The 27,505-nt window shown below is 39.8% G+C and overlaps 1 protein-coding gene across 1 annotated transcript in view; it reads left to right on the top strand.

The window, feature by feature from the left end:
- Positions 1–27,505, top strand: part of MYO10 (myosin X) — a 170,288-nt gene that overhangs the window by 63,000 nt on the left and 79,783 nt on the right. The window contains exon 3 of the mRNA XM_007655516.4: positions 17,779–17,937. Coding sequence (XP_007653706.1) covers positions 17,779–17,937 — 159 coding nt within the window. The remainder of the gene's footprint in view (positions 1–17,778; positions 17,938–27,505) is intronic.

Raw genomic sequence — 27,505 nt, 5'->3', positions numbered from 1 at the left:
AAGTGCAGGAGTCAAAACAAGGTTATTCATTCAATCATATTTATTGAGCATTTACTGTGCAGAGCACTGTACTAAGTGCTCAGATCCAACCTGGGGCTCATCACAATCTTTCTGATCCTCATTTTACAAATGAGACTATTGGAGGCCTAGAGAGGTTGTGACTTGCCCAGGGTCACACAGTCGGTGAAACTGGGATTTAAACCTGGGTCTTCTGACTTCCAATCCCATGTTCTGTCCCCTGGAAGAGTAAAGTGATGAGTCTGTTTCCTTTGCAAGCTGGAATGATCAAGCTTATTGTCCTTCCAATTTGGGCACTACACAATAGAAGAATTAAGCAGCGTTTTCCTTTCAACCCAAATTTTTCTGGGAATAATCTAATAATACTGATGGGGAACATGAAGACCTAATAGGCACTGATTGAGGCTAGCAGTCAGTCGAGAGGGGGAGATAGATATTAAAAAAATGACAGATATGAACAAAAGTGCTGTGGGGGAAGGAGGAGGGATGAATAAATATGGAAGCAAGTCAAGGTGATGCAGAAGGGAGTGGGAGAAGAGGAAAGGAGGATTTAGGGAAGACCTCCTGGAGGAGCTGTGGCTTCAATAAGGCTTTGAAAGCGGGGAGAGTAATTGTCGGATATGAGGAGGGAGGTAGTTCCAGGCTAGAGGCAGGGTGTGGGCAAGAGGTCGATTGGGAAATAGACAAGATAGAGGTACGGTGAGAAGGTTGGCATGAGGGGAGTGAAGTGTGGGGTTGGGTTGTAGGAGAGTAGAGAGATGAGGTAGGTGGGGCCAAGGTGATTGAGTACTTTAAAGTGTTTTTACAGGCGTTTTCACCCCCAATTTCAGCGGTTCTGTAACTCCATATGGTACGCAAGCAGTACCTGATGCTTTTATGTCTGATGCCTGTACAGTGCTCTGAATACAGGAAGCACTGAATAAATACCACTGCTTGAATATTAAACCCACATCTCTCCTCTACCCTCTCTCCTTGCTCCCCTCTGCACCTAGCCCTGTGATAGGTTTTTATGTTCTTTTAGTCTGGAAAACAGCATTCAGCTGTACTTGCTACCTGCCTTTCTGTTGTCAAATGCAACGGAGATTAGCTTCATGCCTTGAGCAACAAATGTTTAATTGTGCTTTTATCAGAGTATTTTCCTAGTCTTGCTAGAAAATGTGGTAGCTACTCCCATTTGTTCAAGACTTAAGAAGGACTTACAGATTCAGAAGAATTAGTACAGCTAGAAACCACGATAACGGGGTCGGGACTAAGGGAATTGTGAGTTCTATTGTTAGATAAATATTAAGCATATTAATGAAAAACAGTTTTGCAAGAAAAATTGGCAGTGAAGCCAACTTCTGTTGTTAAAAAGACAAATAAAATGTTATTTCTTTTATAGGTGGCTTAAATAATTTATTAATGTCTTAAACCAAAAAATAGCTTTAAAATGCTGAATTGTATTGGGTCTTACCTAATTTTATTTGTTGAATATTATGTAGCCTCTCTTTATAACCAAAGCAAGTGGAAAAAAAAGGTGAGAGAATCCCAAATAGGTGTACAACTTCATGCTTCATTTTAAAGGTTTATATTTATAAGATTATCCTAGGGAAAGAGAAAGCTAAAATGTTGTCAGTCTTGGATAAATTATAAGTAAATTGCTAATAATCATGGCCAGTAAATTTTCCCATTTCCAATTTGTTGTTTAACCTGAGTCAAATCCGCATTACTTTCAACATAATCTTCTGCTTTGGTTAGCGATGACCCTTCAAGGGTAAGATACATAACACAGCCTATTGGTTCTTCCTATTTATCATTCAGGTTTATGTCGTGCGTGGAGTTAACGGTTTTTGCCACCACACACCATAGGAAAATAACACTGGTTTTGGAAAGGTTGTCACCCCCATTCTTTTAAAATAAGGGAGGTTCTGGGGACTGGAAACTTTAAAGTTTCTTACAAGGGAGACTATCTGATGGTATTTATTAAACATTTACTATGCAGGGCCAGAAGTCAGAGAAGTCACATCCCATATGTGCCTCACAGGCCAAGAGGGAGAAGTGTATTTTATAGGTGAGGAATCGAAGACAAGTGACTCATCCCAAGAGGAAAGAAGGAAAGAAGGAAAGAAGTGGCAGAGCCCAGACTAGAACCTCAGTCTTCTCACTCTGTCCTGTGTATTTTCCTTTAGGCTAGTTACTCTTTATTCTCAATAGTCACATGTGGTTTATTATGGGTGGATTGTTCAAGTTAATACTCGATTTGGCTGGATGGTTGGTTATGATCTGCTTTCGGTAAAGTTGTGTGTGTGCATGTGTTTGTGTATGTATCCACACACAGTAGTAACTGATGACTTTTCGATTAAAGGTTTTGGTTGAAAGACATCTAGGAGAACCTTGACTAAAGTGTTTACCTCAGGAGGTTAAAATAAACGTAGCTTGCTTATCTACCAGTCTATGAGTAAATGGTGCTGTCGGGGTTACCACCTTGCCCTGGATTGCTCAGAGAGTACCCCCATGTGACAACTGATTAGGATTCTTTGTGCACACTCTTGGGGATAGTCTGTACGGTGGCATAATTCATTGCTTGTCCCCAAACCTTGCAAGTTGACCAAACCATTCCATTAGACTGTGTCCACCATTTTATCACTCAGAACACAGTTTTGTGTGTTTTTTTAATGGTATTTGTTAAGTGCTTACTATGTGCTAGGCACTGTACTAAGGACTGGGTTAAAGAGAAGGTAATCGTGTCCCACATCAGGATCACAGTCTTAATTCCCACTTTACAGTTGAGGCAACTGAGGCACAAAGAATTTAAGTGCTTTGTTAAGTGCTTACTATGTGCCAGGCACTGTTCTAAGCACTGGGGTAGATACAAGCTAATCAGGTTGGACACAGTCCCTGTCCCATTCTTCAAGAACCTCCAGTAGTAGTCCACCCACCTCCCCATTAACTGAAACTCCTTATTATCGGCTTTAAAGTAATCAATCAGCTCGCCCTCTCCTACCTTAACTCACTCATCTACTACAGCTCAGTGCACACGATTAGACTGTGAGCCCGTCACCGGGCAGGGATTGTCTCTATCTGTTGCTGAATTGTACATTCCAACTGCTTAGTAAGCACTCAATAAATACTATTGAATGAATGAACATCTCTTGTTTGTGTGGGCTGGAGTTGGTGAGGCAGGTGTTATAATTTAGGAGAAAGTGGCTGGTTCACCTTTTGGTCAGTGTGTGCTCTATGTAGGTAGTTTTTCAGTTCTTAATATCCAGTTGCATGTCTCGTACTTTACATACTTTGGTCTAAAGTTTACAAGCTGAGCTCCTTCTCAGCCCTGACAGGCAACCTGATTTTTCACTACATTCTGAACTTCTTTGCTGGTGATGTATGATGACTCCTATCCAACGGATGTCATTTACCTTTGGTGTCTTAGTACTGAATATTTTCTTGTCACTTGAAGTATTTTATAAAAAAAAAAAAGCCCTACCTTTAGCTTGGTTGTAGTGAGAGTTCCAAATTGCTGGACTTTGAGTTTTCTTTAATATTTGTATATTGTTATTATCAGGATTTATTGTCTGCATGTCGTATTGGTCTGTATTTGCTCCCATTAGAGTGCAAACTCTTTGAGGGCAGGGTTTGTACTCTTTTGAACTCTAAGTGATTAGTATAGTATTCTTCACACATTAGGTGTTCAATAAAGACCACTGATCGTTCCAATTCTAATTCTGGCAGACATGGACGCAAGAGACTGATCTATTTTATTGGATTAAAAAAGTAAGAGTCCCATACTTTGTCATTACTAAGAAGAGCATGGGAAGGTATGTGAAGAATGATAGTAACCAAAACAGGAAGATGGTCATGTTTATATCTCACAACCTTTGCTCCTGGGTGAGGCAAATGGGTAACATTGGTCAGATTTTAATACATTTCTTCTCAAAGAGCTCTCCACAGCATTCCTGGTCACAATCTGACCATATTTCCCGTTGAACTGGAGTGTAACCCTTGTGTAGTTGCAAGTAATATTGTTTATTACCGTTAGTTACAAATGAACATTCACCAATGTCATATTCAGAGACTGGAAAAGGAAGGACAAGTCCCCCATCTTTTTATCTTTGCCTTTTGCCTTTGGTTCTATCTGTAATTCAATCTTGTATATTTGCTTTTTTTCACTTGTGTTGTTCATAGCACCATTGACCTTGGTTCTTTTCAAGCAGTATCCTCTATTTCCCAAGCCTTTTAATTTCCCCTTCTTTTACTTCAGGCACTCCAGAAGCGATCCAGGCAAGATTTTCCTAAATCTAATCCTGACCCTATTTGTGGTTTTGCATGCAGAATCCAAAGCTTGAAGCTGAACTCAGAGCTTTATTGCAGAAATCTGACCACTTTTCATCCCATCCAAATAGTGGTGTCTCATACTGAGACAATGCAGTCTCTGCATTGTCCCATATTAAGCTACCTGACAGAAAGAGAGGAGAAAAAATGTCTCTCTCGCGTCAAGGAAAATAAGACTATGGTAAATTCTTTGTTGTGTTTTAAAGCGTGATCAATTAGCATATGTTCATTTGACCTGAAGTTGGTGAAGAATTCTTTAAATAATCAATCAACCAACCAATGGATTTTTATTTGTGTTTTTACTGTGTGCAGAACACTGTACTAAGCACTTGGGAGACTACAGTGCAAAGGAGTTGGTCGACACGATCCCTGCCCACCAGGAGTTTACAATCTAGAGGGGGAGATTTTGTTTTATAAGAAATAGAAGAGCATGAGCCTAAATTTGTGTTTGAGCTCAGTGTGTGAATAACTACCCTGTTGAATTGACATTTTAAAAAGTATTAGCCATGCTCTAAATTTGTAACTAGAATAATAGTCTTTTGATTTTTGTGTCAGTACTATGGTTAGGAAAAATATGATAGAGAAAATCATATGGGACCAAGTCCCCATCCCACGTGGTGCTCACAGTGTAATGTGAGAGAAGACAGTTATTTCACTCCCAGTGTACAGATGAGGAAACTAAGGCCCAGAGAAGTTGTGAGTTGCCCATGGTCACAGAGCAAGTGATAGGAGTTGAGACTAGAACCCAGGTCTCATAATTCCTAGTGCTGTGCTCTTTTGATTAGGGCAGGCTGCCTCTACAGGTGTACTGGCTGCTGCCCTGATTTTTAGCTCAAGTGAGGAAAGTACTTCAGCTTTTAATTTGTTTGCTAATTACACCCATTTAATCATTCTGGATGGCCTACTTAAAAGCAGGTCCCTTTCATGCATTGTTTTGTTAAATGGACTATTCCCTATTTTAGCGATTTAAAGCCAATTAAAACATTTTGGTCCACTTTGTAATTTGATTTAGCAATTAAAGCAGTGTATATATTGCAATGGAAACCTCTTAAATTGGGCTTGAATCTAAAAAAAAAAGGTAGCTGTTTTCTTTGGTTATCAATGTGTATACCTCTAATTTGTAAAACAATGTTTTAATGACATAGGAACATTTATTATTAGCTGTGCTTGGGTCTCAAGAGAAGGATTGTAGATTTAGCTCTGTCACTGACTTTCTTAGAGTAAACCTTTTCACCTTTTGGTCAGCCTTAGTTTCTTTAGCAGTGAGAAAGTATACTATCTTCAGTAATCTTCTTCCTAGGCATTTTTTGGGATTAATTGAGTTTAGATCCCTATGGTCTTTGGAGAGGGGAAAAGAGCAATCTAAATCTACCGTAGTATTAGTATTCTAAGTAAAAATCTTACTGGGTGATTCATCCAAGTATGTGAGTTTTTCTGAGTTCGTGGTGCTCTCTGATTTGGTGATTTATTAGCTATGACGCTTAATTGCAGCTTTTGCTACATTGATGTGATTATCATGTTTTAATTTATTCATATATAATTGTTGCTCTCCCAGATTGTTGACAGTGAGCAGTACTTCACAAACCTTTGTATTAATCACCACCAGAAGCTCTTTTGTAAATAACCCTATTTTATAAGCACTCACCTACATGTCCACTTTCCTACTTTCTCCTATTTGTAGTTAATATTAGTCTATCTCCCCTGCCAGATAGTAAGCTCTTTTAAGGCCAGGGATTGTGTCTACTAACACTATTATACATTTCTAAGTGATTGGTACAATGCCCTGACCACAGTAGATGCTCAATAATCAATTAATCAACAGCATATGAGAACTTACTTTGTTCAGAACACTTGTACTGAGTACATGGGAGACTTCATTACAGGAGTTGGTAGATGTAGTCTCTACATGCAATGAGTTTACAGTCTAGAGGGAGGAGCTTACACAATTTCAAAGGACAGGTGCTGAATCGAATAAACAAACCCCAGGGTCAGAACTAGGACTCAATCATTTCTTTTCTCCTCAGCAACTCTGGATATGAACAGAATCAGTAAAAATATCGGGGCTTTGTTCCTCTTTTCTACGTCTGGAGATGAGGAGAAAATAGAGGACTTGAGGAGCATCTGTAGAGTCCAGGAGCAGATTGTACGAACCTCCCTGATCAGTGGCTTTTAGATCTAAAACAAGATGTAGGCATACGTCAAACCCGATTTGCTTATGTCTACCCTCTGTGCTTAGTTAATAATAAATTGTGGTATTTAAATGCTTACTCTGTGCCAAGCACTGTTCTAAGCATTGGTGTAGCTACAAGGTAATCAGGTTGGACACAGCTCTTATCCCTCATGAGGCTCACAGTCTTGACCTGCATTTTACAGTGTAGGCACAGGCACAGGCACAGAGAAGTTAAGTGACTTTCCCAAGATCATACAGCAAATGTAGCAGAGCTGAGTCCTGACACATATTAAGCACTTAACAAATATCACAAACGTTATTTTTACTCTGTTTCCCCATCCATTTATCCAAAATCTTCAGATACCCGAAAGAGGTTTGGTCGCAAACATTTCAGTTGCCATGATTTAACTAACTATAGTTAGCTAATAGAAAAGCTAGAGAAAATCATAGCCAAATACTTTTTGTACAGTAAGCAATTTCAGTACAAGTTGGTTAAAACCAAAAAACTGAGTCGTATTTACAACTCAACTGTCTACATCATTCAGGATGACTTACTCACCCCTCCAAGTCACAAACCATTGTAGGACCCAATACCATACCCCCAGGTTTTTCCCCATGGGAGAATGTGCATTTTGGTTGTGGGAATTTTCCTTATTGGAAACAAGTGCCAAGTTGTTGACTCTCACAAGTGGGCTAACAGTTGCCCATATAACATCAGATTTGGTCGGGATAAAGATGTTGTTTGTGGCCAACTTTCAGCTGAGGCAGTCATTCATAGTGAATCACCTTCCGGTACCATTCAATCCCATCCGGTTCCTCAGACAGTCACTCTCATGGTGGAAATGATTAATCCATCAGTGAGACCATTATTAATCCAAGGTTAAGCCATTCATAATTCAGCCACTAATCTACTTTGGGTATTCTGTATTTCATTTGTGTTTTTATCTGTCATTAATTAGTCTGCTGAGGAAAACTCATGATAGTTGGACTGATAGTAGAACAACTGTTTTCCTATAGCGACTTCTGAGTTGTTCGTCTCATTTTGGAGTTAGATTCTATGATGTCTGTTATATTGTACTCTCCCAAGCACTTAATACAGTGCTCTGCACACAGTAAGTGCTCAGTAAATACAGTTGACTGTCTGGTGAAGTGACTCGCTCTACCTAAAATTGACAGACTCTGCAGGGTCGTGTTTGCTATTCTAATTGTAAGTAGTGGCACCTGTAGGGATTGTTTCTTTCCAATCGCTTAGTACAGTGCTCTGCACACAGTACGTGTTCAATAAATACGATCAAATGAATAGTTGATACCTATTGCCAGGAGTCTAGTGGGGACTATTTATTTAATTTGCCGACACAAGTCTTGGGTCCTTGTCTGAGACTACAGTTATACTCATATTGTGGTTGTTGGGTGTCCAACCTAGAAGAATTATGTGATAATTAGTGTGTGGCAGATTGATTGCCCTTTGTGATGGTAATCGTGTGGTTAAAGTTGAAAGAGCTGAGGCTTCAGGGGGTGTCACTGCCTCAAGAATGGGAGACAGTATGGCCTAGTGAGAAGAACACAGGACTGTCAAGACCTCCGTTTTAGTACCAGCTTTCACATTTGCCTACTGGATGGACTTAAAACTCCTCTATGTCTTGGATTTCTCATCTGTAAAATGGGGCTAAAGTTTCCATTCTCCATTTCTTTTAGGTTGTGAGCTTCATGATGGGTAGGGACCATGTCCAAATGATTACCTGTATCTTCTTCCAGCACAGTATTTGGCATATAACAGATACCATCATTAAGATAAGAGAATTTTAAAATCCCTGAGTGTACAGAACTAAGCTTTCTAGGGATACAGGGTGGAAATACAGTCATTTTTAATGCATTTGTAATGGCCTGCCTCTGGTGAAGATCTGGTTTGGGCCGTACATTAGTTCAGTAAATCAGGAATGGGAGCCTCCATTAAAAAAATGAACCAGCTTGCCGTTTTTAAGAGCCAAGCAGAAAGACACTGCTACTAAAAATCATGCTGATGTGCAAATGGAAGCTTTTCTGTGTGTGAGAGGGAGAGACACACATGTGTGGAATGAAACTTTAGTTCTCTTGCAAGGCCTGATCAGTATTGGCAGGACCCGGACAGGTCATCACCTTTTCCTGCACTGGCCGGGGAAGCGCTGCAGTAGGTGTTGTGGGGAGGGATAGGTGAGATGTCTTAAAAGCCTGGACTGACTTGGTCCTTTTCTGCCAGGATGCTTAGGTCACCTGTTCCCTTCTGCTCTTTTTTGGCTTGAGCCGATAGGATTTTGAAATCTCAGCAGTGGACTTTGTTTTAGTGAGGATTGTTGCTGGGAGGACCCAGGAGTCAGACCACTGACTACCGAAAGATGATTTAGTTGCCTGTGATATCAGCCCTTGGATGCTTCCCACCCCCACATTAAAGTGGGGCCAGGAGTGGGGATTTTTCAAACATACTTTTTGCCATGTGTCATTTTCACATGGATATTCACATCAACTCATTTATTCAGTTTTCTGAAACTTAAAAAGAAACACAAAAGGCAAAAAGATACATTAGTCAAATACACTTTGGTTTTCTTTTCCATAACTACCACGTTTCATTACACTAAGCAACTTAAGCTGTTTGCTTCAATTCTGGGTACCGAGAACCTTTAATAAAGTGTTAACTTGTGTTTTATATTGACATTAACAATGCTTCCATTCACAACCTGGGAAGAAAAATCCAAAGCTACAAAATGGTCCTGGAGCTCAAACTAAACCATGTTTTGAAACAAGTGACCTAATTCACGGTCCCACAAAGCTAGCTTTGCCTTGGGCCAGTGGGACACTAGCCTCCAGGTCCCTTAGCACGGATAATTCCTCAGCTCCGGCTATGTAAAGGTTCTGAAATGCTGAATTAGTCGCAAGGAGCCCCTTGTTTTCTGATATAGTGACTCAGGCCAGACGGATGGCCAGGTCTCCTTTACTCGTTCAGGAGTATGACAGGATGAGATCCACATTTTTTGGCTTTTTTCCTCTTTCTCTCCCCTTTCTGATTTCTGGTCCGTTCCCCAGTCACCATCTAATAGTGAATCATAAGGAGCAAGAATCAGTGTTTCAGCAAGACCATGTACCTCTGTGACTTTCAGTAGTTTTAACTACAGTATTTGCTAAGTGCTTACTAGCACTGTTCTAAACGCTGGAGTAAGTACAAGTTAATCAGACTCCCTGTCCAAGGGGGAGTGAGAACAGATTTTGAATCACTATATCACAGATGAAGAAACTGAGGCACAGAGAAATGAAGTGAATCAGCCAAGGTCACTCAGCTAGCAAGTGACGGAGCTAGGATTAGAAGCCAGATCCTCCGACTCCCAGATCTATGCTCTTTCCCCTAGACCATGCTGTGCCACTCACAGCATTTCAACAGCACTTAGACCCACTGGCTGTGATGAGCTATACCAAATATATAGGACATAGAAAACAAAGAAGTGATCTGTTTCCTGACTGCAAAGAGCTTACACTGTAGCATGAGAGAAGACATAAGAAGTATTTTAAAATGGAGTAATTGAAATGAATAATGAAACAATCAAATGCTGAGCCTAGGTAAGTGCTAGATTTAACTGAGGTTTTGTATAACCTGATAATAATAATAATTCTATGGTAATTAGTGCTAAATATGTAAGCTGCCCTCCAGTTAGGAAGGAACGCGGCAGGGAATGTGGCTACCAACTCTGTTATATTGTACTCTCCCAAGTGTTTAGTACAGAGCTCTGCACACAGTAATCGCTCGATAAATAGGATTGATTGCCAAGCACTCTACTGAGTACTAGGGTAGATAAAAGAAAATCAAGTCAGACATAGTCCCTGGCCCACATGGAGCTCACAGCCCACTTGGGATGTTGTTTCCTTGCAGGGTCATTAAAGCTTTTAGGAAAGTGTAAATAGAAATAGTAGGCGTGAGCCCTGCCCTCTAGGAGTTTAAAATTCTGTGGGTGGCAGACAGTAAAAACAATTATAGATAGGAGTTAATGCCAGTTTGCACAACTGAATGCTCTTGTGTTGTGTCCAGTTAGAGAATGGGCCACTTTAGACTCAGAAACCTAGTTGGTGCACTTCCCCCCCCCGCGCCCAAAACAACCCAAGAAAAGTCCCCCAGGCCCTGGCCAAAAAAAATAAATCCAAAAAACAACAAAAATTTTCCCTGGGTGTCTAACTTTTGGGAAGAGGATCAAGAGTCTATTGCCATTCTCCTGGGAATGGAAAGACAAGCAAACTATTTACATTCGGTTAATTCCTATGCAAAATGTTGTTTACAGCTTAAAGGAAATGATTCTCAGTCAATCGAGCAGTGCTCTATTCCATAGATACTATAAATTCCCAAACAGAGACATTATTTTCTTAAGGAATAGTAAGAGAAATTGAGAAATCTCTGACTTGAAATGCTTTAGTGGGGTTCAACAATTTGATATCACACCCAACCTAAGCTTAGCAAGCTTCTGTTCCTTGTTAATTATGTCATGTTTGGAACTGTACCAAGCAAAATTTATGATATTATTGCATGTGTCTGTGGCTTAAAGAAAAAAAATATAAACGGAAAAAATGTAGTATATCCTGCTATACTGTATTTCTCATCGAGTGACTCTTGTTCTTTAATTCCATTTTCAATTTATGGAGAACAGCTAACTAAAAGTAAAAAAAAAATAAGATTATTCATTTCATGAGGGTAGTGAAGACTTAAAGAAATCTCAGAATTTAATTTTGAGTGGAGGCAGCAATAAGTTTAAAATGGATTATTAATGCAAATAGTATTAGTGATTTTATGTGGAGATTTATAAAAATGAGAGGCAGCTACTATCTGCAATGGTTTATGTCTGGTACTTCCTGCTGACCATGAATCTCTGAAATCCCCCTTTTGATATATGTGTGAAAAAAATGATTTAGGCTAATGTGTTTAAAAAAGAACAAAACCTTCAGGCATTTTCCAAATGTATTGGTGTTGGCAAATGTCACTTATTTTCCTTTTACTATGTCAGTCAACAGTATTTGAACACATTCTCACTGTGCTTCTGTGTGCTTCGTATTTGATCTGAGCATCACAATATTTAGGTTGATGTGAACAGATCATTGAGTTGTTGAGGAATGTTTAATTTTGTAGCTTTTGTTTGGATTCTTTGGACCTTTGGGTGGTTTTGTGGGGAAAAAAGAATATAAGAAAACCTAAATTTAGCTTTGTAAATAATTACTGAGCTTGCTATGTCTTTGCAAACAAAGACTATAGTTTACGCTTTGGGGAAAAGAAAATCTGTATGGATAGTTTTCCTCCATACAAGAGTACCTCCCTGTAACGTGAGTTCCACTTGATGAGAAGCAGTATGTTCTGGTGGACAGCCTACAGAACTGGAAGTTGGGCAGTCTAGGTTCAAATTTTGCCCTCACCATTTGCCTATTGTGTCACTTTGGGCAAGTCACTTAACTTCTCTGTGCCTCAGTTACCTCATACCTCATTCACCCTTAGATGGTGAATCCCTTTAGGGCAGAGACTATGATTGATGTGATTTGCCCCAGTACTTAATACAATGCTTTGGACATAGTAAACACTTAATAAGTCACAAATATTGTTGTTATATTGTAGGGCCCTTGAGGGCAGGAATTATGACAACTAGGTCTATCATACTGTCCCATGCACTTAGTACAGTACTCTGCACACAGGGTGTGCTCAGTAAATACTATTGATTCCCTCACCTACCACTTCACCCCCAACAGCTAAGCACAAAACTCTTGCACAGTGCTGGTTCCCCAGTGGTGCCACCTTCAAAATCGTTGTTTAAATAAAAGTAGCTCTACCCATCATTATAAGACGTAGGCACCTGTTGTGTCATCGGGACTTGAGTTTTTCTGTCTCACCTCTGACGTCTCGCCCACATCATTCCTCTGGCCTGGAACGCCCTCCCTCTCCATATCCAACCGCCAATTGTTCTCCCCACCTTCAAAGCCTCACTGAAGGCCCATCTCCTCTAGCAGGCCTTCCCTGACTAAGCCCACACTTCCTCTGCTCCCACTCCTTTTATGTCACCCTGATTTGCTCCCTATATTCATCCTTTCCATAGTACTTATGCTCATATCTGTAATTTATATGTTTAGATTAAAGTCTTTTTCCCTGTCTAGACTGTGAGCTCATTGTGGGCAGGGAATATGTCTACCAACTCTGTCATATTATACTCTCCCAAGTGCTTAGTACAGTGCTCTGCACACAGTGAGCGCTCAGTAAATTTGATTGACTTCCCACTTTCAAATACTTGCAAATCACACATATAATCCCTATGACCTGCAGAACAGATAGAGGAACATACCAAGGCACAAGAGGGTTATTCAACAAAGGACCCCCCAGCTGCTCTTCTGATTTCCTTTAGCGCTCTTGTGTGGATGCCATAAGCTCTTGGGGCTTTGTTTTCATCTGACTTAAAAATATGGACCAAAACATCCTGAACAGACATCACAACTTGACTCAGAGACTCTGCCCTGTCTGCTATCGAAACCAGTTTGGGTCTGGGACTCTCACTGCCATCTTTCTATGTACACACCAGACTAAAGAATTCCTTCACTTCCTCTTCCTCCTTGAGTGTGCCTTTTTACTTTGTGATTGTTATCCCAGCCTGCTTCTCTTTTGATTTAGTGGTTATTTGCAAGCTGCTTTTCCAACTCTGTTTCACCTGTCTGGCTTTCTCTTTGCATCTCGCTTACCACAATAAGTCTGTCTTAGTCGGCATTCCAGTAACTGGTTCACCTTGTAGTGGAGGCAATATGGCTAGGACGTTGAGAAGCAGCATGCTTGAGTGGAAAGAGTATGGGCCTGGGAGTCAGAGGACCTGGATTCTAATCCTGGTTCTGCCAATTGCTTGCTGTATGACCTTGAGCAAGTTACTTAATTCCTCTGTGCCTCAGTTTCCTCATCTGTAAAGTGGGGATTAAATACCCATTCTCCCTCCTACCTAGTCTCTGAGCCTGTGTGGAATAGGAACTGTATCCAACCTGATAAACTTGTTTTTACTCTAGTGCTCAGAACGGTGCTGGACACATGGTAAAGCACTGAACAAATACCATAATTATGATTATAATTGTAGGGGTGGCCTGAAAAAGCCAAATGGCAAGGTGGGGTTGGATTTGGGGATTTAAGAGTTTAAAGGTGATTAGGAAGATCCAGGGAGTGAAATTGGGAGGGCCTGTCAAGAAAAGTAATTTGAGGAGGAATCTAGAGGTAGAAAAACCCACTGAAGAATGTTTGGAATGTTGGGATGTTTGGAAGAGAGGTGTACTAATTTACTAGTAATCCAATATGAACCTTCCATCCACAATTTTATCCAAACTCCTCTTGAATGTATTGATATTTTTGGCTCCCTCAGATTCCTGGATAATGAATTGCACATGTTTTAAGTGACCCCTTTGGTGTCTTTGAACCAAACATCTTAAAATTTCAGTAGGTTTTGCATTTTCCTGGTGTTGTGGGATTTGGTGATTAACAATCCCCTACTTGCACTGTCCACTTCCTTTATGTTTCTGGAGCAAGTGGTGGGAAAAGAATCAATTAAAGAAACTTGCCTAACCTACTGCCAAATCTTTTCTCACTTGATACATGTTTTTATTTTGGAAAATGTATACAATATGCTGTCTCCAATTACTCAAAATTTACACTCTAAAGGGAAGAAATATTTTTTGAAAGGTAATAGTTTGGTTTAGTAAGGAATCTAATTTATGAATCTAATCATCACAGATGTGATAAAAACAAGTGTAGGGACAGGGACTTGGAAAGTCAGATTGTGTATATGAGTAACTGAGTGGAGCAAAGAAAGTGGCAAGAATCAAATGACCATGTTGCAGTTACTAACAAACCTTTAGGGATGCCTAAATTCAGCTTTTCCAATTTTATTATCCTGGGTTGATACATAAAAACATTCAGAATTTGGGGCACATTTTACCATCCAAATGTTAAGTATTTCAATTCCATTTGTTTTGAACAGCCCGAGAACATTCCAAACCATTTGATCTTTGTCCTTGCATCTTTGAAGGACCACTGAACATTTTAGACTTTTTTTTTTTTAACCTCCCTGAAACATTGCATTCCTCAGTTCGTAATTGGAGCCAAAGGTCTTTCTGTTATCCAGGTGGGCTTGTCGGCAAGATTTTATGATCTAATAAGTTTTAAATAGGGAAATGATTACTGTAAGCATATACTAACCATGAGTTGTGTCTATTAAAAAAAAATTCTGTGGTGTAAATCTAAAAATGGAGACCAGGCATTCGAGGATATTTTAATGCACACATAACCTTGTACTCCATGATAGTGCTTTTACTGATTATTTTCTGAAGACCAAGTAGTCTGGACTGAGGCAAAGGTTGAGGCATCTTTGCAACATACATTCTGGGCACAAAGGGAGTATTTCATGACAACATACGTTGTCTCAGAAAACATTTAGGGTTCTGTTAGAGTAGTGGGTATATGATCAGTCTGGGGCCCACCTTCAGAAACGCATGCGGACTGGTTATTTTCCTGAACTTCCTCCAGCTCCCACTATAATTTCTGTCTGTCTGTCTCCTCTAACATTCCTCACCTCTCATACCCTAGTCAGTTAGAGAAGCAGCATGGTGTAGTGGATAGAGCACAAGCCTGGGAGTCAGATGGTCATGGGTTCTAATTCTGGCTCCACCGCTTGGCTGCCTTGTGACCTTGGGCAAGTCAGTTCTCTTATTTGCTTCAGTTACTTCATCTATAAAATGGGGATTCAGACTGTGAGTCCCATGTGGGACAGGGACTGTGTCCAACCTGATAAATTTGTAACTGCCCTGTGCTTAGTACAGTACCTGGCACATTGTAAGCTTGTAACAGATACCACAATTAAGGTACTTCCAGGCAGGGTTTGTGAGTCTCGATTCTCTGTTGCTCTCCCCAAGACTTAGTACAGTAAGTGAAAAACAGTATTGATAGTTGGTGGTAATGACAATCTTGTGAATTTTTTAGGATTTTCCAATATGGCATCAAGCTATTTCAAAGCATGATTTCATTTAGTGTAGAAAGATTTTGGTGAGGCTGGTACATATTATCAAGACATTTGGAAACAGAGGGATCAAAAGATTAATTTAGGTCAAGGTGAAACAGTTGAGAATTAAGCTGGATTAAAATTTAGCTCTTCTGAGAAGCCATTGAGCACTCTTTGCCTTTTAATTGTCCTCACGTGGAGATGGCAGAGCATAGAGCTGAGCACCAATGAGCTGGATACTTCTGGATTGTGCCAAAGGAAAAGGGGTCAGAGGGTTGGAGGTGGCATCCATGATCACTTGAAATAACTTAAACCGCCCAAAGTGAGAAAAGAGGGCCCATTCCAAGAAGGCATTTTTATTACTGAGGTGGTGTCCTTATACCTTGAATTGCACTCTTTGTATAAGTCGGGACCTACACAGTTCTTAGTAGCAGTATGGTGTAGTGGATAGAGCACAGGGCTGGACCACCCCACCAACCCCGGCCATACTTTCACAGTGACCGGCGTGGATGCAGTCTTTAGTTATTTGGCAACAGTCATGACATATGGTGAGCCTATGACAAGTATCCCCATTTGAGGGTCCCCTTGAAAGGGGCCAGCTCACCCTATCTTTATGAATCTAAAGAAAGTGCTCCCTTCACCTTGGAGAGGCGAAAATCCCATCTTGCAGTAGGATTTCTAGAGCTAAAGGTTCAGCAAAAACTGGTTGCAGAGTATGTCTATTGAAAATCATTGTGTTGGCAGCTTTCTTTTCCCTAGTGGAGCTATGTAACCTTATCTTATCATTCTGTGACTTGCAGTTCATGGTACCTTAGGGTTTAAAAATGGTTAGCCGATTTTTATAATTCTTAATCAGAGAAAGTTTTATCAATATTTTTCAGAGGATTGGAGAAGACTTCTGCATGTTCCATGTTATTTAAATTTCCACATTTTCCAAGTGTTGGACTTCTGAAATCTTAGATTACCATTTTCGTGGTTTGCCAAATAGTTATATATGTTTAAAATAACTATAATAGTAGGACTCCTTTTTATTGTGGAAGGCGTTCCCACAGTGGCTAGCTGCCAATGCTGTGAAATTGAAAACCAAAAAATAAACAACAAAAACAACAACAAAAAAACCCTCAGAAAACTAAATCATTTAATTATTTGCTTGTGTTCGGACTAAAATCTGCAGTTGTTTTGACACCAGAACTCATGAAACTTTACTAGCCAGATTTGGTGAACCTATTCCAAGAACTTCTTAAAATATTTTTATGACAGTTGCATGCACTCAACATTATGAACATAGCTATATTTTTAGTATTTTCATTCCAGCATGTGGAAATCAATCATCTGGTGTGGTGTGGAAAGTACATGACCCACCGAGAAATCAAACCATTTGTTTCTTTATCCAACAACGGCAGAGTGATGGGGCTGCTAATGGATGTGTTGTTCGTTTGTCACCAATTTTGGTAAATTTCCTTTTACCAAAATTTAGGCATCTATGCTGGTACCTCTGAGAACGGTTTTGATAGCAGTTAGAACAAAATATTCTTTTCTGCCCAAAAAGGTACCTTTGTATGTTTCTAATAGTTTGCATCATGAAAAATGAATGAATAGCCAATAAGGGAGAGAAACAAAAGACCCATACCAGGCTCTTTGGCTAACAAATACAGCAAATCTCGGCTTGCACATGATGCATAAGGGATTGTCAGTCATGCATTGGACTTACCATCCACAGTCATGTACATGCTAAAATTTTCACCATCTGAGTATCCTTTTAAAAATCTTTATGTAAAACCATAACTGTTCTTTAGGATTATAAAAAAAGTTCCTTTATCTGCCTCTTTCTAGTGAAACTTACCTTTCTAGCAATGCATATTTATAGAGAGAGAACGTGTGTGTGATAAATAGGAACTTTTTGTAGGATCTGTGATCAGTTTCTACAATCATTTCTGTTCAAATGGTTTTCAGTACACATTTTGGAAAAAGCACAACACATATATGGAACGTTCTTCTGACATCAGTTGTGTGTCTGGATAGAACATAGTGGAGTGTCAGGAAAAAAAAATAAGGATATGCACCAGACAGCCAACCCAGAACGAGTATTTCAGCTAGTCTTTTCCTTATTGCAGGATTTGTCAAACACCACATCCCTGTTATAGGAGAACCAACTTGTATTAGTCAAAGTAACTTCAAGTAACTTCTCATACTACTTTATAATTAACTTTGGATTTTCCATGTATTTAAGAATGATGAACTTAAATGTGTGTATTCTTTCCTCTCTAGGTATTTACTTATAAACAGAGTACAATCACGCACCAAAAGGTAACAGCCATGCATCCGACAAATGAAGAGGGTGTAGAAGACATGGCTACGCTGATCGATCTCCACGAGGGTTCCATAATGCACAATTTATTCCAGCGGTATCAGAAAAATCAAATTTATGTAAGTTGCATTTAAAATACTACATTAGAGGCCAAGGTTTAGGAAAACCAGTCTTTTTTTTCCCCAGGGAAAACTTTCAGGACATTTTAAAAATAGGTTGCTAATATTCCTAAAAATATAACTGGCCTGTAAGGTAACTGCTGCAATATGATTTGTGTCTTCAGTTTCTCTGAGTCTAATTAGACTGAGATTACCTAGAATAAATTGTGGGGGTTTTTTGTAGGCTTGTGGTTTCATTCTGTTCTGTACATGAGCACTGTGGATGCAAGTTATTTTGGGGGATGAATTTGTCACTTTAACTCCATGATATTAAGAAATTGGGACAATCGGTTTTGATTGAAATAGATTACAACATAAATTGCAGAATAAATAGATGAGTTTGTCAACCTGTACAGTGACATCTAGGTGGAGTTTTGACCTTTCAAAACTGGTGTCTACATTGCAGTAATTCAGGGATTAAGGAGTTTCCAACCATTTTTTGTAACTGTTCCTCTGGATTCAGGCTTTCATCTGAAGTACACCTGTTCCCCAAATCGCATACACCTCTTCTCTGTCCCCTCTTCCAGTCCCCCACTGCTCCTCAAGAAGCCATTTCACTGATCTGGCATCCTCTCCTTCTTCACCATATACACACACTCATCTTCTGTACCCAGTGTTTGCCAAGGTAGCACTACCATCTGTTATGAAATCTTTGTCCCAAGTGGTCAGACAAACAAATGATCACAGGGAATAACTCCAGGCACTTTGAAAATTGGACTCCAGGTATAATTTTTGAACATTCTTTTTGTTTAAGATATCAAGCTTTTTTTTTTTAACTTAAAATTGAATGTATAAAGTCAGCATCCACTCAGTGAATTAACTGTATTTCTTGAGCACTTACTGTGTGCAGAGCACTGTACTAAGTGCTTAGGAGAGTAGAGTGTAGCAATGTAACTGATACATTCCCTCCCCCCAGTGAGCTTACAGTCTAAGGAGGAGACAGACAGTATAAATAAATTATGGATGTGTACATAAGTCCTGTGGGGCTGGCGTGGGTGGAGGTGGGTGGTGAATAAATGGAGCAAATCAAGGTATGCAAAAGGGTGTGGGAGAAAAGGAAATGAGGGTTTAGTCAGGGAAGTCCTCTTAGAGGAGATATGCCTTCAGTAAGGCTTTGAACATTTAATATTTACATTCAACACTGTAATAAGTTACATTCCCAAATAATAAAAATTAATTTAGTCATAGGCTTCTATTAGTAATAGTTTGGGCCCACTAGTTTGTAAGTTCCTTGGGCATAGGGATCATGCATGATTTTTTTTTAAGTGCTATTTTTTAAGTATATACTCTGTGCCAAACACTGTGCTAAGTGCCAGGGCAGGTACAGGATAAGTCAGGTTGGACACCATCCATGTCCAACACCTTTACTCCCCATTTTCCAGATGAAGTAACTAAGGCACAGAAAAGTTGTGACTTTCCCAAGGTCACCCAGTAGACACCAGCTGCACTCAATATTGCCGATTTAGTAATTGAAGGGTGCTATTTCTATCTGTCATGACTATTATTTAGATTTTTGAAAGGACCCACTTTGCAGGTGCTCTAAGTAACATGCTCTAAGTAACACGTAGGTAGTCTAGGGACCCCTGTTGAAAGAAACCTAAAATGTTCCTGTAAATTCACATAGGCTCAGATGGTCTTTCCTGTAACTTTACTAAGGAAAAGTGGTAACACTGTATTCTTTCCTTTACTGTCCAGTTTTCTCAGTGAGAAAAATCATATATTTATTTGTCTTTGTGAAATACTGTAGAAAAAGTAAGTGTTGCCAGATTCACCTAAATGTTTGCCAAATGTTTTCAGTCAGACTATGTTATGGAGACTCTGCTCTGTAATCTTGCTATAGTTCTTTGGCTTGTTGAGTCGCTGCTAAGTTCCTTTAAGGGAAAACGTATTCCATATGTTCAGAAAGGGTGACAGATATTTGTTTAAAAGATGTAGAAATATGTTGACTATATATAAGGTATGGCAAGTATTTGCTGATATCTAGTATTTTGGGTCTGTATTTTAATGCATATTTTCAAGAGTATCAGGAAAGATGCATGCTGATGAAAATTCACAATAACCTTTTCTGTAAACATGATTGTTAAATGTAAAGCTGCATATTTACTTGACTTGGATAATATGTTACTGAATGGGCAAATCTTTGGCCCCAAAAGTTGCTGTTAATCAGAAAATGCACCGTTAATTTCCAGGTGTACAAAAAATGAAGAAGCAATTAGAGTAATAAGCCACAAGTGGTCAATAATATGCAGCTTAAAACTTAAATCTCTTGCTGTCAGAGGAAGGAACAATGCCTAACAGATAAGCTGTCTAATACCCTGGGAATAGAATTAATCAACCTAACCTAGTGGAAAGAACACGGGCCTGAAAGTCACAGAGAACTGGGTTCCACTGACTTTGCCACTTGCTTACTCTCTGATTTTGGGCAAATCATTTAACTTCTCTGAACCTCAGAGTCCTCATCTGTAAAATGGGGATTAAATACCTGCTCTCCTTTCCTACTCAATTTTATCCCCATGTGGTACAGTGACTAACCCCGACCTGATTATCTTGTATCCATTCCAGTGCTTAATGCAGTGTTTGACCCATAGTAAGTGCTTAACAAATAGCAAAATTATTATTAGTAGTATAATTTTTATTATTACTATTTCCATCATGATGAAAAGTAACCAGTCCCGTGAAGCAGTTAAAGGTGTAACTCTAAAAAAATTGGTGTATGTGAGTGCATGCAAATCAGCTTAGTATAATTTTGATGTTCTTTTCTTTCATCTAAGATGCTTTTATAATTATTTGCCAAGTAACCACAATTATTTCCTTATTGTCAGATAGTAAATTCCTCTACTCATCAAGGATCTCACTCAACATGACTTAACCATAGCTCTTAGAAAGCGCTTAATAAAATATCCAGCTTTAATCAGAATGTTTAACCTGCTTGCCACTCATTGTTATTTTATTGAATAAAATAATGCCAAATGGGACAATGCAAAGAACTGTGTGGTGTGATCCAGTGAGGCTCAGGAGCATAGTAACATCGAGCCTTGACAGATTCTTTGTGCCTGCACACAACCAGCTAGTGGATTTGTGATATGTTCTGAACAGATTCAAATTGAGGGAAGAACATCCTCTATTTCTTTCACTGTGATCTATCCAGATCATGGAATGAAAACACTTACTGTAGCCGAAAGGACTGACGTTTGGAGCTGTTGTATTGGTTGTCCTTGGAAAAAGAAAGGGCTGCAAACATTATATAGACTTTCAGTCTTTGGTCAAATAGAGTTGAGTATGTCCTTAGGGAAGGCCCCCCCATTTGAAAATAACCGCAAACCACATCACTAGGAGCACTGTAAGAGATGCAAATGGCCTTTTCAATTATGGTGTTGGCCTTGGCTCCAGAGGGACTGTCAAGCTGGTTAAATTGCTGGTGTAATCAAGCAAATGAAGGGGCAGAGATTAGCATCACATGGAAACACTTTTAGAGGGGGGGACGTATAGAAGAATGTGAATGTATGAGTGGTGTTTATAAACACATTATTATTGGACATCCAGAACATCCCTACATGAATTGGAGACATTTTGGTTAATATGTCTGGCCTTTTTCTAAATTACAATCTGGTGCATAAAGTAGCTAACTTTGGCTTTAAAGAGTGCGTGTCTTTGAAGAGTTTTCTCTTCCAGCAAAATGCCAAGAGCAGCTACTAGTTTCGGTGATGGAATGTCCTGTCGGGAAGGATGCCTGAGCCTCGGTCCCGAGACATCTAGGCCCCAGAATCTGGCCAAAGAAACCATTTATAGCAGTAGCGGTTTGCACGGCGTCTTGTTTTAAAAGATGCTCGATGTCCAAAGACAGTTGAATCCTAACTGCTCTCTCTTGGGGTCGGAGGGCATGCTTGTAATGTCAAGGCAGCGTGGACTTAACAGTAGGGTTTACTGTTTTGGACTTGGGTTTCATCTCCCTGAGGTTTTCCAAGTTGAATGTTCCCAGTGGGATCCCATTTTCCTCCTCTTTTCCCTCCCTTTCCCAAGCAAGTGCCAACAGCAGTCAGCCTGTCATTGCTGCAAGTACTCAGGAGGAAGGGCTGGAAACCCTGGTAGGGAGGTTGGGGGGGTGGTCACATCGTTGCCTCAACCTTGGCAGATGGCCCAGGCGAGGGGAGGAGGAACAAAATGTGGTTTTCACATTTTTTTTTAATATTCAAAGACAAGACTTACCCTGCCTGCAAATGATTGTAACCATATGTTGGGCTGTGCGTATTTTTAAACTTCACCAAACATTTACATGGACTTGAAGCAGGAGCTTCCACATCATCAGTTGACAGTAGGAATTAGGTACTCTATTTCCATGATTATTTTTTTCCCTTGTGACTCGTTCTTTGTTCAAGTTCCTCCAATTTTCTATAGCTGCTTGCTAAAAGAGGAAGGCTTCTGGACAGGGATAGGGGTCCTGGGTGAGGGTAGACAGATGTTGGACCTCCCTGGGTCTCCCGGCCTTTCTAGGCCGATCTCAACTCCCCACTTGGCTGTCCATTCCTTTCCTACACCTCTAGCTTCCTACAATGTGGACGTAACCCACTCTCATACGTGTAGAGTTATTTAACAACTTGAAAAGGTTCCAGTCAATAAATTTCCAGTTCAACCATTAATAAATTCATTCCTTTACTTCCATTTTATGTCTTCCTTTCTTTTTCATTGCTTCTTCACTGTATGTATGTCATCCCCTTGGACTTCTTCTTTGTTGGTATTTGTTAAGCGCTTACTTTGTGCAGAGCACTGTTCTAAGCGCTGGGGAGATACAGGGTAATCAGGTTGTCCCACGTGAGGCTCACAGTTAATCCTCATTTTACAGATGAGGTAACTGAGGCACAGAGAAGTGAAGTGACTTGCCCACAGTCACACAGCTGACAAGTGGCAGAGCCAGGAGTCGAACCCATGACCTCTGACTCCTAAGCCCAGGCTCTTTCCACTGAGCCACACTGCTTTGTCATCCTTGCACATGAGTTTTGTAGCGTGGCTTAGTGGAAAGAGCACGGGCTTGGGAGTCAGAGGTCATAGGTTCTAATCCTGGCTCTGCTGCTAGTCAGCTGTGTGACCTTGGGCAAGTCACTTAACTTGTCTGTGCCTGTTATCTCATCTGTCAAATGGGGATTAAAAAACTGAGAGCCCCACCTGGGACAACCTGATCACCTTGTATCCCTCAGCTCAGTGCTTTGCACATAGTAAGCGCTTAACAAATACCACAATTTATTTTTTGTTCCCTTTATTCACCCCACCCTCAGCCCCACAGCACTTAGGTACATGTCTGTAATCTATTTTAATGTCTGCTTCCCCCTCTAGACTGTAAGCTCCTTGTGGGCAGGTGACATGTCTACCAGTTCTTATATTGCACTCTCCCAAGTGCTTAGTACAGTAAGCACTCAATAAATATGATTAATTGGGCTTAAATTGGGTGTCACTAGCAAAGTGAATTGCTTGACATCTTAGACTTTGCGTAGCTGGATTGCACTATTCTAGGGATGAGCAAAAGAATTATTGTTTATCAACTATATCATACTCTTTCGAGAGCTTAGTACAGTACTCGGCACACATTGAGCTCCTAATAAACACCATTGATGAATTAAATCAAGGAGTCCATTGTGCCTGAGTTTTTTAATCTGCTTAATGGGGTACCTCATGGGGAAGTTGCAAGGATGAAAGGTATAGTTTTTATAAAGCATGGGAAATTGCTTATTGTAAGACACTCAGTTAAGATAATAATAATAGTGGCATTTGTTAGGTGTTTATTATTCGCCAAGCATTATACTAAGGTCTGGGGCACAAGATAATCAGGTCAGAAACAGTCCCTTTCTTACATGGGGCTCACAGCCTCAGTGGGAGAAGAACAGGTATGGAATCCCTACTTTACTGATGAGGAAACTGAGTTACAGAAAAGTCAAATAACTTGCTCAAGGTCACCCAGCAGACTAGTGGCAGAGCCAGGATTGGAAGGTTGTCTGACTCCCAGTCCCTTTTCTCTTTCTACAAGTCAGTATGGCTTCCCAGCTTATGACAACTAGTTGATATATTTGTATTCTATAGAAGCTAGCCTTTTGGAGGGCCAGGATCTTGTTGCCATCTATTGTATTCTCAAGTAACTAGTACAGGGCTCTGCACATAGTAGGTACTCAGTAAGTACTGTGGATTGATTGGAGAGAAGATTTCAAGCTAACCATACACAATCACAAATGATTGCCAGTCAGTCAATCAATGGTATTTATTAAGCACTTACTATGTGCAGAGCACTGTACTAAGCACTTGGGGTAGTACAATACAGCATAATTAGCAGACACAGTCCCCTGCCAGACTAGACCTTTTCCTTTGAAATAGCCTCTCCAGCTCATGCTTTATAATACTAACAAATAATTGTTTTTTGCAAAGAAAGTATTAGCTCTTCTTTCATAGTTTTTGCTTTTAACTCGAGGTATAAACCACAAGATATAAACCTTTTTGGGAGGTTGAATGTGAGTTTGGTCTAATGAGACTGTCTACTTTCTTCTTTGCTTCCATTCTTTCTCTTGATTTATTTCACTCTCGGTTTTGCTTCTTTGGTAGAATGTCAGGTTGGATGTGTTCCTTCTGCCTCTGTTAAAGAATGAATATTACTGACTTCCCCCTTCACCCAAGGCCCTAAGGATATATTTTATATTTGGTCCTTACAATTACATGTTGACTAAGTTAGGAAATATGAATGGTCCCACTGAGAATTTTTAAGAAAGCTTCAGATTCCTTTTTCACTTCTCTCCCGACAAGAGAAAAATGCAGTTTTTAAACAAATCACTTCTACAGTTAATGGCCATTTTGGTGTTTTGGGGATAGTTCATTTATCTTTTACTCTGTGGATTTAAAATTTCTAAAACTGTAATGTGTAGATTCCTCTGTAACAAATTCTTTTGTTCTTCGATTCTCTTGTTTAGGCCACCAGCTTCCCTGTTGGATTTTCCCATAGATAATAATAGTTATGGTATTTGTTAGACACTTACTATGTTCCCAGCATTGTATTAAATGCTGGGGTACAGTCCCTGTCCCACATGAGATTCATAGTCTAAGTAGGAGGGACTGAGATTTAATTCCCATTTTACAAATGAGGAAACTAGGCACAGAAATGTTAAGTTCCTTGCCCAAGGTCACACAGAGCAGGCAAATGGTAGAGCTGGGATTAGAATCTGGGTCCTCTGACTCCGAGGCCCATGTTCTTTCCACTAGACTCCCACTAGACTTTCCATTAGATGCTGCTTCCCAAAGCACTTTTTGTTATATATGTTTAATTTTGGCAGTAATATAAAGATCTGGTTGTTCATTAAGGTACTTTTGTTCAAATTACTTTTTTCAAATACAGAAAGGATTATTGTATATTCTTATGTCCATAATGTAAATACATATTTATGTTCAAGATCAGTAAATGTAAAGTGTTAGTTAAGATTCTTCCATTAGCTGGAGCCTTTTGAGTGCAGTTTCATGATGATGTGAGGCCTGTCAACCACAAAATGAAGCAAACCAATACTTGAAGGTTCTTGAAATGTCTTGAAGGGGGACTTGTCCAGGGCATGTAAACTTCCAAGAGTCCATTTAGAAGGACAATTACAGGGCATGTGATCTTTGGCAAAAGCAACGTTGTGATTGCTGGACATCCCAACATATCATCAAACCGATGTGCCAAAGGGAGGTTTTCAGAAAAATGTCTAAGTTTTCAATCCTCATCTTGTAATTTAGAGAGGCGTGGGCTGCACCTTGGGAAGATTAGTTTGACAGGCCAAAATTTAGATTCTGTGTGTACCACAGCAATAGGGAAGCAAGTTGACGTTTGCAGAGCATTGAACTAAATGCTGGGAGAGAATACACAGCCGACATGGGGGCACAAAGTTCTCTTTTGTTTCTGTTGGGCTCGGAAAACTTGCCACAGTGCAATGACTTCTCATTCTGCAATGAGGTGTAGACTCATATTCTGAATCAACTATGCTAAAATGAGGGAAAACACCTAATAAAATAAGTCTGGGACTCAGTAGAGTAAATCCCTCTTTATTCTTGAGATATTGGAAATTGAGGGTGCCCATATGTTCCAAGTTTAACAGTGGTGGTAAGCAAAAGCAAGAATTATGGGAAGTGAAAAGCTTGGTCAAATGTGCCCAAGACATTACAGTTCTCTTATTGGAGGCTCATTAACTCTTTAGGTATGAAGCTTATCTTACTACAGCCAAGCAAGCTCACTTCACTCCTCTAATGCCAACTACTCACTGTATCTCAATCTCGTCTGTCTCACTGTCGGCCCCTCATCTGTATCTTGCTTCTGGCCTGGAACTCCCTCACCTTTCATATCCGACAGATCGCGTCTCTTTTCCTTCAAAGCCATATTAAAATTACACCTCCTCCAAGAGGCCTTCCCCGACTAAGCTTTCATTTCCCCTAACCCTTGTCCCCTCTAAGTCATCTTTGTACTTGGATTTGTGCCCTTTATTCACCCCACCCTGAGCCGTCAGCATTTATGTTCATATCTGTGATTTATTTTAATGTCTGTATCCCTCTATAGACTGTAAGCTCCTTGTGGGCAGGGAACGTGTCTACCATCTTCATAGTACTGTACTCTATGAAATGCTTAGTACAGTGATCTGCACACTGTAAGTTCTCAGTAAGTATGATTGATTTTAATAAAGTTGGTCGTGTATGTAAAATGGAGGGTGCCCATAGGTTTGGAGATTTAATGTTTCCCTCAAGGAATCAAGTGTTCATTTCCTGCCTAGCAACAAAGTAGGGCCTGTTAATATGTTAAATATTTCAGGTTCCTGGAAAGATAAGCAGTTTCAAGTCTCTGCTCTTTATGCTATTAAAGGACCCTCCTTTTTTTTTCTTTTTTTTTTTTTAAGTTTTCTTGTTTTTAGTTTTGACACTTCTTGGATCAAGTGTTGTAGGGAAATAAGCAAACATGAAGCTACAGAACAGAGGTGCCTTTGTTAAAGCTACATTAGACTTGGAGTAATAGTAGTAGTAATAATATTTATTAAGCTCTTATTGTTTGCAGAGCATTGTACTTGGTACTGAGAAAGAATACACAGGTGGAAGTTAGACGTTGCCCTTGTCTCTGGGGGGGTTCTCAGTGGAGATTCACAAGCTTGCTCTCTCTCCCTCTTCCCCGCCCCCACAACACACACACGTGTGTATATATACATGTATATGCACATATACATACGTATATATGTATCTGATTTGAAACAATCTCTCTCATGCTGTCTTTACAGTTTAAAAGCACCCTCTTGAAATATTTGGATTATGTGATCTGAGATTGAGTACCAAAGGGATTTTCCATTAAAAATTTAACTTTCAGTAACACCAATGAGCGAGCTCAGACACTTGAAAGAAAAGAAATTTTGTTTTTAGCCTAAATCCAGCGTTGATTGTACAACATTTTAGCTAGCCAACAGAGTGCGCCAAGGGGTTTTCATTAAAGCCGCAAATTATTCTGCAGATAAAGGTATTTACTGATCTGCTTTCCACTTTATGCAAAAGA

Source organism: Ornithorhynchus anatinus, chromosome X3, assembly GCF_004115215.2.
Source record: "Ornithorhynchus anatinus isolate Pmale09 chromosome X3, mOrnAna1.pri.v4, whole genome shotgun sequence".
Lineage (NCBI taxonomy): Eukaryota > Metazoa > Chordata > Mammalia > Monotremata > Ornithorhynchidae > Ornithorhynchus > Ornithorhynchus anatinus.
The sequence above is the reverse complement of the archived record's forward strand: the minus strand, read 5'-3'. Positions and strand labels throughout refer to the sequence as shown.